The sequence below is a fragment of the Eschrichtius robustus genome, chromosome 3, assembly GCF_028021215.1.
Source record: "Eschrichtius robustus isolate mEscRob2 chromosome 3, mEscRob2.pri, whole genome shotgun sequence".
In the NCBI taxonomy this organism is placed as follows: domain Eukaryota; kingdom Metazoa; phylum Chordata; class Mammalia; order Artiodactyla; family Eschrichtiidae; genus Eschrichtius; species Eschrichtius robustus.
In genome coordinates this window covers 112,441,737-112,453,745 of record NC_090826.1, presented here as the reverse complement: position 1 = coordinate 112,453,745, position 12,009 = coordinate 112,441,737, and the positions used below count along the sequence as shown (strand labels likewise).

Here is a 12,009-nt window from a genome sequence, read left to right as displayed (position 1 = left end):
AATTATGCTGCTGGACTAAAAAGATCGGACGCTGAAGCAAGCCTGGAAGCTATTCTAAAATAAGAACACTGGGAACAATGGGATGGGCTGCTACAAGGGATGGTAAGCTCTCCATCTCTGGAAGCATTCAAGCAGAGGCTGGGTAACCACTCTCTGGGAGATTCCTGCACTGGGTATAGGTCTATTACATCCTAATTTTTCATAGGAAGGAGTCAAAAGATAATGTCTCAAATTATTTTCTCAGAAAAAAGAGAAAAAAAAAGCCATATTAGTTTGTTATTCAGAGTGAAGGAGGCCACCAGCAGAAGAACTAGAAACAGAAAGTGAGCAGCTTCCGCTAGAAAGCAGGGCTGGAAATGGGAAGCGGTGGGGCAAGGGACACATTATTATAATCCCTTCTTTGCTTCTTTGCCATGAGAATGTATTAATTTGATAAAAATTAAGTTAAAAAAAAATTCCCATGGGTTAAAAAAAAAAAACATTAGTCACAGTTGCTAAACAATACATTTCTCAAAAATATTTAATTACATGGGAATGCTCACAAAATTTTATATATAAATATACACACACATAAATATACTTAGAAAAGGAAAGAAGTATAGTAAAATGTTCTCACTGGTTTTCTCTAGGTGGTAAGAATACTGGTGATAATTATTCTTTATATTTTTGGGGGGGAATTTTTCACTAATCGCAGTAATTACAGATGATTATTATTACTACCTTTAACATCTTTTTTTTTTCAAGTAAAAAGCATTAGTTAACTGTGGTAGGTTAAATATAGCTACAAATTCTTTGCAGCTCCTCCCATCAAGTTGTGGAGGAACTTTCCCCCCTTGAGTCTGGGCTGGCCTGCTGGCAGATGACAGACCTCAAGGAGAACCAAGAGCTCCAGCCACCAGCCAGAGTCAACCTTCAGATGTGGCAGTGAGGCCATCTTGGACGGTGCAGACCTGATGCAGCTGCATTCATGATTCAGGCAAAACCAGCACAAGAGCTGCCCAGCTGACTGATTTTCAACGTCTTGAGCAGATAAATGGTTGCTATTTTACCATGAGTTTGGGGGTGACTTGTTACACAGCAACAGATAATTGATACAGTAACAAAGCTGAAACATCCCTTCCGCATTTATCACATACCTGTCCAAGGGACGCCCGTGACCTCCTGGCTCCACTCACTCCATAAGCCATGCCCAAACTCCTCCTGGGCCCGGAGCTGCACCACATGCCTCATGCCACTCCAGGCGTCGTGGATGATGCAGTGATACTGGAGCTCTTTGACCTGGGGGCGAGAGGCACAGGTGACTCTGGGGTGCGGCCTGGGTGGCACCAGGTTAAGCAGCTCCACAGGGACATGGGAGTCCTTGGGCAATCCCAGCCCTTCAGCTGCTTCCTCTCTCGGGTCCGGTGGATGACTCAGCTGGGCAGAGACGCTCCAAAGGCTCACACCACCCTGGAGGCAGAGCCAGGTGGGGTTGCCATCTGGGCCAACCGGTGCAGAAGCTGTAAGTCACAGCCCCTGCCCCCATGTAACACAGACTCCTGCAAGCCACACCCTTGACTTGCAGGCAGCCCATCTCTCTTCCCAGCTCACACTCGATCTCATAAACTGGCCTGCAAAGAGGAGATTGGCCTGGCATTATTATTCCCATTTTATAAATGAGGCAGCCAAGGCTCAGAAGGGTTCAGAGACTTACTCAAGGCCATGCAGGCAGTGAGTGGCTGACCAGGACCCAGAGCTCATTTTTTTTCTTTCTAGTACCCTTCCTACTACCCCTGAGTATCTAGGGGCTCTTTTCTGTCCAGAAGTAAAAGAAAAAATTACCATCCACATTGTGAATGTCTTTGATCGTTCAGCCCGGTATCGGAGCTCAAACTGTAACCTGTAGAAATATGAGTTCCAGGAAGGGGGGTCTTGCCAGGTGACGCTGAGCCAGCGGGGGTTTCTGTCCACAGCGGTGACCGTGACATTGACGGGTGGGTCAGGCTGCACTGTGGGAAAAGGGAGCACAGCTCCTATGCGGCAGCAAGTTTGGTGCCAAGGAGAGACCCATGAAGACTGCAAGTCCCCAGCAGGCAGGACCCCACCTCCAGCCCCAGACCACTTCCCCAGGCACACCCTGACAGGGCCCTCGCCTGCCACAATCAGACCTCTGGCAAGTATCCCAAGGGCTTCCCCGGTGGCGCAGTGGTTAAGCATCCGCCTGCCAATGCAGGGGACACGGGTTCGAGCCCTGGTCCGGGAGGATCCCACATGCCGCGGAGCAACTAAGCCCGTGTGCAACAGCTACTGAGCCTGCGCTCTGGAGTCCGCGAGCCACAACTACTGAGCCCATGTGCCTCAACTACTGAAGCCCACGCACCTAGAGCCTGTGCTCTGCAACAAGAGAAGCCACCGCAATGAGAAGCCCACGCACCGCAACGAAGAGTACCCCCTGCTCACCCCACAACTAGAGAAAGCCCGTGTGCAGCAACAAAGACCCAACACAGCCAAAAATAAATAAATGAATAAATAAATAAATAAATTTATTTAAAAAAAAAAGTAAAGCCCAAAAGGCACCAGCTCACCAAACCCCTCACCGGCCCCTCCAATAAGTCCATGAGGAGCATTAAATCAAAAAAAAGGAAACAGTTGGAGGGGAGATGGAGGCCTGAAGAGCTTACTTACAGATTCCGTAACCCTCAAATGTTTGGGGTCTGCTGGACTGGCTCCCGGCACTGTTGGAGACACACAGGGACACGACGTACAAAGAGTTGTCTCCCTCTGGGACTGCCAACTGGCAGGAGAACTGCTGCGACTCCGGGGAGTACTGGCACGGCTCCTGGAAGTCTTTCACCGGACTGTAGACACAAAACAAGGGCGGGGCTCGCTATCAGTTGCTGCACTTACTCAGGACAGGAGAGAAGGGGCAGGGGTTAGGAGCTCAGGCTCTGCGGTCTGACCCAGGGGGTTTTAATCTCCACTTCACACTCGGTAGCACTGGGGATTTTGAGTAAATTATCCAACCTCTCCAAGCCTCTGTTTTCTCATTCAAAAATGGGAATATTAACAGTACCCACCTCACAGGGGTTTCTTAGGATTAATTGAAAAATGAGTGTAAAACATCTAGCTTAGCATCTGGCATGGCAGTCTAAGAGGCTGCACTAGAGGGCGCGTTCAATCACTGTGGCATCACAGAGGTGGTGCATTCGGGCTCCCTGCCAGGTCCTGGGCTCTTGGCACTGCAGGGGATGCAGAAAGGAATCAAGAGGCCCCACCCTGGCCTCAAGACACTAACAGAAAAGACCTGCCCTCAGAGGACTAGGACAGCCAGTAGAATGCCATTCCAGAACCTCGAAGTGCTGGAAGGGTTTGCAAAGAGGTGGCAGCATTTCCGGCAGTGAGCCCAGAAAGGAATCCTGGGTGATGAAGATATTAGAGGTGAGTCAGACACTGTCCCACCTGGCCTGGAAGCCTGAGACTTCACCCACTTGTGACATGTGTGGGCATGTGAGTCCAGGGCAGCCACTCACCCTGCCACCTCAGTGACGGATCACCCATCAACCTCTGATTTGAGTTTGAACCCCAGGCCCGGCACAGACTTTCCTTCTGGGAAGCCTGCTCCCACCTTCCCAGTCTGAGTGAGGGCCTGCCTCCCTCCCTCCCTCCCTCCACCATCACTCAGGCATCCATCCCACCTAACACTGAGAAGGTGGGACCGTCTGCTTACAGGTGGGTACCCCCGTGGGGCTTGAGGGCAGGGGCCCAGTCCTGTTTGCCTTGTGCCTCTCCCTCAGCCTAGTACGGCACCCAGCCCACGGCAGACACCGAACTCGCCAAACACTTATGGAGAGAGCAAAGGAGCAAGTGCAGTGGGGTGAGGGTGTGACTGTGGGCACACACACAAGAAAAAGAGCAGAACGTACAAAACCTCTTTCCAGAGGCCTGTTTCACCCCCGCAGTCCCAGGATGGGCCTGAGTGAGTTCTGGAGGCCCCAAGGCTCTCACAGTGGCTCCCCATTCCCCCTTCCTCAGTTCAGGGTAGACAGCCCAGGAGGAGGATGGACATGCCCGAGGCTGCTGGCAGGAGGAGGCTGTGAGCTTAAATGCCCTGTCCTCTCTCATTCTTACTGTCAACACACAAATTACTCTAGTCCAAGTGTCAATTGAATAAAGCTTTCCCAGGGCCACTGCGCAGAACATCCCATTTACGGAGGAATGCCTTCCAGGTGCCACACAATTATATCCCAACTCAGCTTCGGGCTGTGGAGATTTCTGACCTTCCTCTACTTGGAGTGTGAACCATCAGTCCTAATGGCAGCTGCATCATGTGCAGATGGGCAACCTATACATGTCCCTGTGCAGAGACCAAAACATAAATATCACCACCAGGTGACTCACTGGAGACAGACACAAGTGGAAACCAAAACACCCAGATGACGTCCGTCACTGCTCGGATTTTTTGATACTCTGATGATTGCCAGCTCAAACTCAGTGATAAACAAACATCTGGACTACGGGGACCTTGGCTCTGGGATGGAGACAGAGAAAACTGCAGAGATGTAACCTTCCACCTTCCATCTGTGCCTGAACTCATCCCAGGTCCCCTCACTTTGTGCCACAGGGACCCCCAGGCAGGTGTGACTTCCTGCCCCCACTGCCCCCAGCTCCCTCTCCCCACTCTATCACCACCTCCTCTCATCGGCCATTATAATGGGAAAAGCCTGATAAGCTCACAGTCAGGACACTGCCCACGAGCTGCCCTTCCCCTCCCGAGGACATCTGCATCTTCTTAAGAGCAACGCCCAAAACCTTTGTATTTTGAATGAAATCAGATAGGCTGGGGTTTGATTCCCGGCAGAGCTACTTACTAGCTAGATGACCTTAAACAAGTTAACCAATCTCTGTGGTCCACAGTTTCTCCATCTGTTAACGAGAAAAACAACACCCACACCCCCACATCCACCCCCGCTATTGTGTGGGTTAATAGGACAAATATTGTAGCACAGTGAAGAGCACAGGGTGAGCACTCGTGGCGAAGTCTCAGCTCCCTCCCTCATTCCCTTCTCCTCGGTCCAAAGTACTTACTTACTTTCCAATAACATTTTGGAATCACTGGCCAGCCAGTCCCCTTGGGGTCCTCTGAGAGCCGCCACCACTCCCAGGGCCTCAGGAAGGATGGAGAAGACAGACACACAGCCCAGCCCAAGATACTTACAACTTCCTCACCAATAACACGGCCTTGGTGGTCGGGGACGGGGGACTCCGAGGACTCCACTCACAACCCACGTTGCTGAGGGGGCTCTTCCGGAAGCAGGAGAGCTGGGGCTCCTCGGGGGGAACTGGAAGGAGAGCACAGAGGCTGAGGAGGCAGCACACCTCACCGCCCTTCCGGGGGAGCCCTTGACTCAGCGCCCTGCCCCCACCCTGGCACCAGCCTGTACCACAGCCAAACAGCCACGGACAGATCTAACTGTGGTCAGGAAATCAAAGGATGCCAAAGTCCTCTTGTCAGGCTAGGAGGTGGGGCAAGTGAGGGGAGGTGCCTGGAGGCCAACTTGCCTAAAGGCGAGCGAGATTGGCACCAAAAGTTGGGGCTTTGGAGTCCCACAGGCCTGGTTGTGTGGCCTTGGGCAAGTCCCAACCTCTCTTCAGTTTTCTACTATAAAGTTAAATGACGATAAAATAGTCACCATAATACTGCTGCCTCTCACTGGGACATTGGGAAGATGGTATGAGACACCAAGGAAGAAAGTCCCTCAGCACAGGGCCTGGCACACAGGGCATCTGACTATAGGATGTCTTATGAGATGCAAGGGAGTTAGGAACCTACTAACTCTAACAGTAAGAATAGTTCATTTGAGAGCTTACTATGTGCTATGCAGAGTTTTTAACACCATATTTAATCTTTACAACAACCCTGAAGTAAGTTAATAAAATCAACCTTATTTTACTAATGAGGGAACTGAAGGGCAGAGAAGTTAAGCCGTGAAGGAGGAGGATTCGAACCCAGGCCCCTTGCCCTCGACCCCCAAGCCCTAACCACACAGCAAGGTCAGCTGGACGGCGTCTCTGTCAGCCAGATGCCCCCACCCAGCTGGAAGTTCTACCAATCTCGCTGGCAAACGTCACTGGGCCTTTCCCCGAAATGCTTGGGCCAGGGAAATAACAGGAATTTAAAGGGTCAAGCAGGGAATCTCTCTCTGGAATGCGCAGAGCAGTGCTGTGCTGGGAGCCGTCTCTGGGAGCTCTGAGGACACAACTCACCATCCACCAGCAAACGCACGCTTCCAGCTGGGCGGCCGTCCTCGTAGCACGAATAGTTTCCAGAGTCGCTAAGCAGCACAGACCTCAGAAGCAGCCTCCTTCCCACGCCAGCCCATCTGCCTTGGCGTGAACCTGTGACCTGATTCCTGAGCACCCAGTGAACGGTGGCATTGTCCCCCGCTTCCCCACCTGGGCAGGTCAGGGTAACGCTGGCCCCTGGCAGGCTGGTCAGCACATCGTTTGCCATCTCTGCAGGGGGAGAAGACATTGGGTAAGCCCACAGCAACCTGACAAAGGGACTGCATCCGATTCAGGAAGCCACAAACGGCTTTAGTGCTAAACATCTCTCAAGTCCCTCCATTGGCCCAGGCCACCATCACATCACCTCTTCCTGGGTTATGGCAATGGCCTCCCTGTGGCCTCCCAGCCCCAGTCTTGGCCCTCTCCACCCAGCTGCCCCAGGGAGCCTTCCAAAGCGGCTATCTGGCCACCCCACTCCTTTGATTAGAAAACCCTTCAAGGGCCTACCGCTGTCCACAGCATAAAGTCCAAGTTTAGAGGCCTGGCCCACAGGGCTTTCCACCACCTGCCCCCTGCTGACCTCTGAGGCCTCATCTCTCCCCGCTCAGCCTTAGAAGAGACACAGTCCCCCCACCCCATCCCCGCACAACTTCCTCCTGTTGCAGGTCTCAGCCTAAATGTCCCTTCCCCAGAGGCCTTCCCTATCTCCTCAGCTGCATTAGGCCCCCATTCTACCTCCCCCACCATGTCACCCATCACACACTGCCGTATAATTACCAATTCTGTATCCATCTTCACTTCAGGACTCCAAATGCCACAAGAACAGGCACGCTGTTTTGTTCTCTGTCATATTTCAGTGCCTAGATCATTGCCTGGCACACGTTGGTGGCCCACTGAGCACTTGATGAATGTATAAATGAATGTATACACACAGGAATGAATGCCAGGTACCCAGTGGGACTCACAAGATGCATGAGTACACAGGAAGTCTCAGAATCCCAGGGTCTCCATTTTACAGGTAATAACTGAGGCACAGAGGAATCAGGAGACTTGCCCAAGATCACCAATAACTCAGCTGAGAGGCAAACCAGGTCTTCTTCCAACTCTGTTCAGTGCTCCCTCCAGAACCCTACACCTATCTATTAAACCACTTAGGGCGATGCTATTTTTATTCTAGGGACCAAATTGGAAAGTAAAAGAGAACAAATGCACTCCCCACCCCTGAAAAATATCATGCTACTCAAGGAAAGGATATTAAAGATACAAGTAAACTTTTTTTTTAGTATAGGTTAAATAGATTCATAGAATCTAAGATTTTTTTTTAAATAAATTTATTTATTTTTGGCTGCATTGGGTCTTCGTTGCTGCACCCGGGCTTTCTCTAGTTGTGGTGAGCAGGGGCTACTCTTCATTGCGTTGCGTGGGCTGCTCATTGCAGTGGCTTCTCTTGTTGCGGAGCACGGGCTCTAGGCGCGCGGGCTTCAGTAGTTGTGGCTCGCGGGCTCTAGAGCGCAGGCTCAGTAGTTGTGGCTCACGGGCTTAGTTGCTCCGCAGCATGTGGGATCTTCCCGGGCCAGGGTTTGAACCCGTGTCCCCTGCATTGGCAGACAGATTCTTAACCACTGCGCCACCAGGGAAGCCCAGAATCTAAGATTTAAATTAGTCTAGCCAGCTGAGGAAGCTGAAGCCAGGGAAAACAGCAAGTTTTCATGTTAAGCACACTTGGTCCTTCTAACCAAATTTGTAGCCATTTATTAGCAAACAGCAGCCATAAGTCTGGTCAAAGATTTCCGAAAGGCCCAGAAACAGCCTGGGCACCTGACCTCACCTCCCACCTGTGCTCCTGGGCTGGGAGGACCAGCACTAGTGTCCCCCCGACCTGCAAAGCCTTCTTGCTTGGGAGGAGTTTTTAATCTCACACTTAACCAACTGTCCCTCCTCCCGCCAAGGTAGCTGTTGGAGAGGAGAGAATAAGGCTCAGTGACTCCCAGGAGGATAACACTCAAAGCCAGCGGGGCTGGTTGTCCAGCCCAACCGCCGGCCACAGTCCAGAGACCAGGGACATGAGCATCAAAGGGACAGCGACAGCTTCTGTCTGGCTACACAGACTCCCTTCAAGCTTCCTTCTCACCTTATCACTTGGAGTCAGAGTTCTCCACCCTGGCAACCTCTGCCCCGAGGTTGGCAGGTAAGGGACAGGTGCAAGGGCAGCGTAGCAGCTGGTCACCTATGGTTTCTTTCTCCTCACGTCAGAGCCTTCGACTTTGGGTGAGAAAAATGGCTGAATCTCACCATGCAGCCAAGCGAGTGTGGCCAGGTTCCTTAGACCCCTCTGCCTCACTTCCCCCCACTACGGGCCAAATGTCCTCCATTTAACAAATATTTGAGGAGGCCCCCAGAGCCAGGCACCAGTGAAGAGGACACAGTTAGGTGGCAGAGAGACCCTGCCCTCAAGGACAAGACATGTAAGACGCATTCACTGCTGCAGAACTGGGGCAGAGGACACAGGGCGCCCCTGAACATCAGCAAAATCCCAGTCCCTAGGAGACCAAGTCCACTGAGGGTACCTCCACGCCCAGAGGGCTTAAAAGAGGTATGAAAAGCCCTAACTACAGTACACCTTTCATACATAATCTTCAGTAATATATTTCCAGCATTTCAAGTATCGTTTTTAAATGTACTATATGATATTGAACACATGCAAATTAATATATGTAATGTACATGAAAGCTATTGAAGCATGAAACACCCCCAAGCTCCTACCAACCGAACCACGAGCACAATCACTGTCTCTGAAGCTCCCTCTGTGTTCTGCATCCCCCAGCCTCCCTGCTTATAGTGTTACATTTTGGACTTATCGCTCCCTCACTTTTTTTTTTAATAGATCTTTATTGGAGTATAATTGCTTCACAATACTGTGTTAGTTTCTCTTGTAAATGGGTTCAGTTTTGCTACTCATGGATCCCTCAATTTTTCTTAACTTTGTGTGATATTTGAGATTTATGTAAATAGATTATAGTCTTCTGTGACATGTTTTTGTCATTCATTGTTTCCATGATTCATGTAGCTATAGTATTCATTTTCATTGCTGTGTAATATTCCATTGGACAACTATATCATTCTCTTGCTGAGGGAGGTTTTGGGTCGTTTCCAGTGTTTTGCTATATCAAAGAGGGAACTTTCTCGAAGGTGGCTCTTGGCGCATTTGCCCAAGAATTTCCCTGAGTAGAATTGCTGGTCCTGGTGTGTGTGCATGTCACACATGTCCTTTTCCTTCATAATTGACACACAGTCCAAACCTTTTAAGTCTTATGTGCACTTGACAGTGGCTATGGCTTGCCATGTCCAGTCCACATACTGAATTACATCTTTCCCTGAATCAGGTTAGGTCTAGAAGACACACCGACACTTTGAATCAGTATATCGATACTTTCACTTTTCCGTTTTCCACTTAATAAAGCAGCTATAAAGACAAAACCTAACATGGATGTCAAGTTCATGCACAAATTACCAACATTGTAGGAACAAAGACGGAGACACTGTCGGGAATTCCCTGGTGGTCCAGTAGTTAGGACTCCGAGCTTCAAGTGCAGGGAGCACGGGTTCGATCCCTGGTCCGTGAACTAAGATCCCACAAGCCGCACGGCGAGGTCAAAAAATAAAAAAGATGGAGACGCTGTCAGAATAGGACAGTCTTCTGGTGGGTGGCCCCACTGTGCAGTGCTTACAACATCCCTCCGTCAGCTGACGAGCGGAAGTCGGAATTCACAAGGCACCAATACACAATAGATTCTCAGGGTTGCCTGAAAGTCCAAGTAGGGGTCAAGGACCATGGCAGGCTCATGCTTTCCTTGGCACTTTCCACATGGCACCATCCTTAACTATATATAGGTCCCCCTCCCCAATCATGACTATGAGGCTGTGAACTCCTACTAGCACTCCTCAGAGAACTCAGTAGGTGCTTAATTAATGTTTAATGTAGGGTGCCTAAGAGGTACCCACAAGGTCAGGGCCTCCACAGTGCACACTCCCAGGAGCCCCTGTCACACAGGACACAGCGGTCTACGTGGTGCCCCTCGTGTTGTGCAGCGGGCAAGCCCTACACTAGAGGCCAGAAGAGCCAGCTTGTCACAGCCAGGAGATGCTGAGGAAAGAAACTATAAGCCTGGAGCCAGAAGGGACTCTCTTTTCTGCTTCTGCCTTTGCCAGTTCCAGGAAATATGTTTCTCTGGTCACTTCCCTTACCCCCAGTTCAGATGGAAGCTCTTGCCGTGGTTAGTGACCAGCTTGAACAATAGCAGGGGCTGTTCTGTTCCTGAATTCACTAACAATGGCCAGAGTATTTGGGCAGCTCAGAGAAATCACAAATAAAAAGACTTTTTTTCTCTTCTACTAAAGCAGAGCTTCAGGAGCAACATAATGGCCACTTCCTCTGCCAAAAAACTTGAGTAATGGTTTTCTGAATCTTTAAAACTGAGTCACTATTCTTTTTTAATGGGGAATGATTAATTGTAAAACACCCATTGGCAAGTATTGCCTGTCCCTGCCCTTCTTCAAAATACATTTCTTCTAGAACCTGTGAACAATGTTGTGTTAACTATGCCTTTAAAAGCATTCTATGCAGGATGATCACAATCAAACACTCAGAGAGGAAAGACCACCAGAAAATACCCTTGCTACAGTCAGAGTGGGCAGTGCTGGCCCTACCCAGCCACCCACCCCTCTGCCTCCTGACCCGAATCTCTGAGTCAGTGCCCGTGACACCCGTGGGGCTGCATAGGAGGCCCTGGGCATCTCTCTTGTTTTTTTTTGGCTGCACCTCGCAGCTTGCGGGATCTCAGTTCCCCAACCGGCGATTGAACCTGGGCCAAGGCAGTGAAAGCCCGGCATCCTAACCACTAGGCCACCAGGGAACCCCTGCCTGAGCAACTCTTTGAAAAGGAAGAAGTGATGTTCACAGAATGCCCTCCTGGTACTTCCACCCACCTCTCCAAATGATGGGACTAGAGGCAATTTCTTTCTCTTCCTTTCATCTTTCTGTATTTTTTTCAATTTTCTATAAGTTGTTTGTATTACCCTTATAATGAACACACACAGACACACATACATATGTATATATATATTTAAGACAAAGAAACTACATAGCCTGGATCTGTCCAAGTTATCACGCCTAGGGAGGGAGGAGGTGGGGCAGAATGCAGTGGACACCAGGGAATAGGGGTGGGGTGAGACTGGATTTTTCAGGACAAGCAGCTTCTGACAGCACCTTCCGGTCAAAGAGCGTTCACCCCCCACGCTTGCAGCTCTGCCCTCCAACCCTTGCAGCTCTCTGTTTTGTCACTTTCGCTGCACGCTACACACTTAACCCTCAGCCATGCTGGCCTCATCCCCTGGTGGACACAAGGTCACCATCCCTCCCTATCTGCCCTGTTTGTCTGCTCCTTGGAGTCTGCCAGGGCCCTCCTGAAGGCCTCCCTGATGGGGAAGAGCCAAAGGGAAGAGACACAGTGGGGAACAGGTGAGGAGGGAGCTCCTGAGAGCATCCTGTTCCCCAGAGATGTGCCCCAGCCATTCTCACACTCCCACTCTGGGAGGTGAGGGGACCAGGTGGGGAGGGAGGGGTTGGCCCTGCACACTCTGACATTCAGCACAGCATGCAGTTTAGCATCTGCCCGTGAGCAATTGCTCAGCCATTTGAGGCCAGCATTGCAAGTCCATGCCTGTCCCCTCCTTAAGATTCAAGAA

General features: G+C 50.5%; 1 protein-coding gene across 2 annotated transcripts in view; it reads right to left on the bottom strand.

Annotated features, from left to right (window-relative positions):
* IL6R (interleukin 6 receptor) overlaps nt 1–12,009 on the bottom strand; it is a 49,068-nt gene that overhangs the window by 24,181 nt on the left and 12,878 nt on the right. For both annotated transcript variants that reach the window (XM_068540905.1, XM_068540906.1), the window contains exons 2-6: nt 6,244–6,492; nt 5,195–5,318; nt 2,665–2,837; nt 1,822–1,988; nt 1,137–1,278 (exon numbers count right to left, since the gene is read on the bottom strand). In XM_068540905.1, the coding sequence (XP_068397006.1) occupies nt 1,137–1,278; nt 1,822–1,988; nt 2,665–2,837; nt 5,195–5,318; nt 6,244–6,492 (855 nt within the window). The remainder of the gene's footprint in view (nt 1–1,136; nt 1,279–1,821; nt 1,989–2,664; nt 2,838–5,194; nt 5,319–6,243; nt 6,493–12,009) is intronic.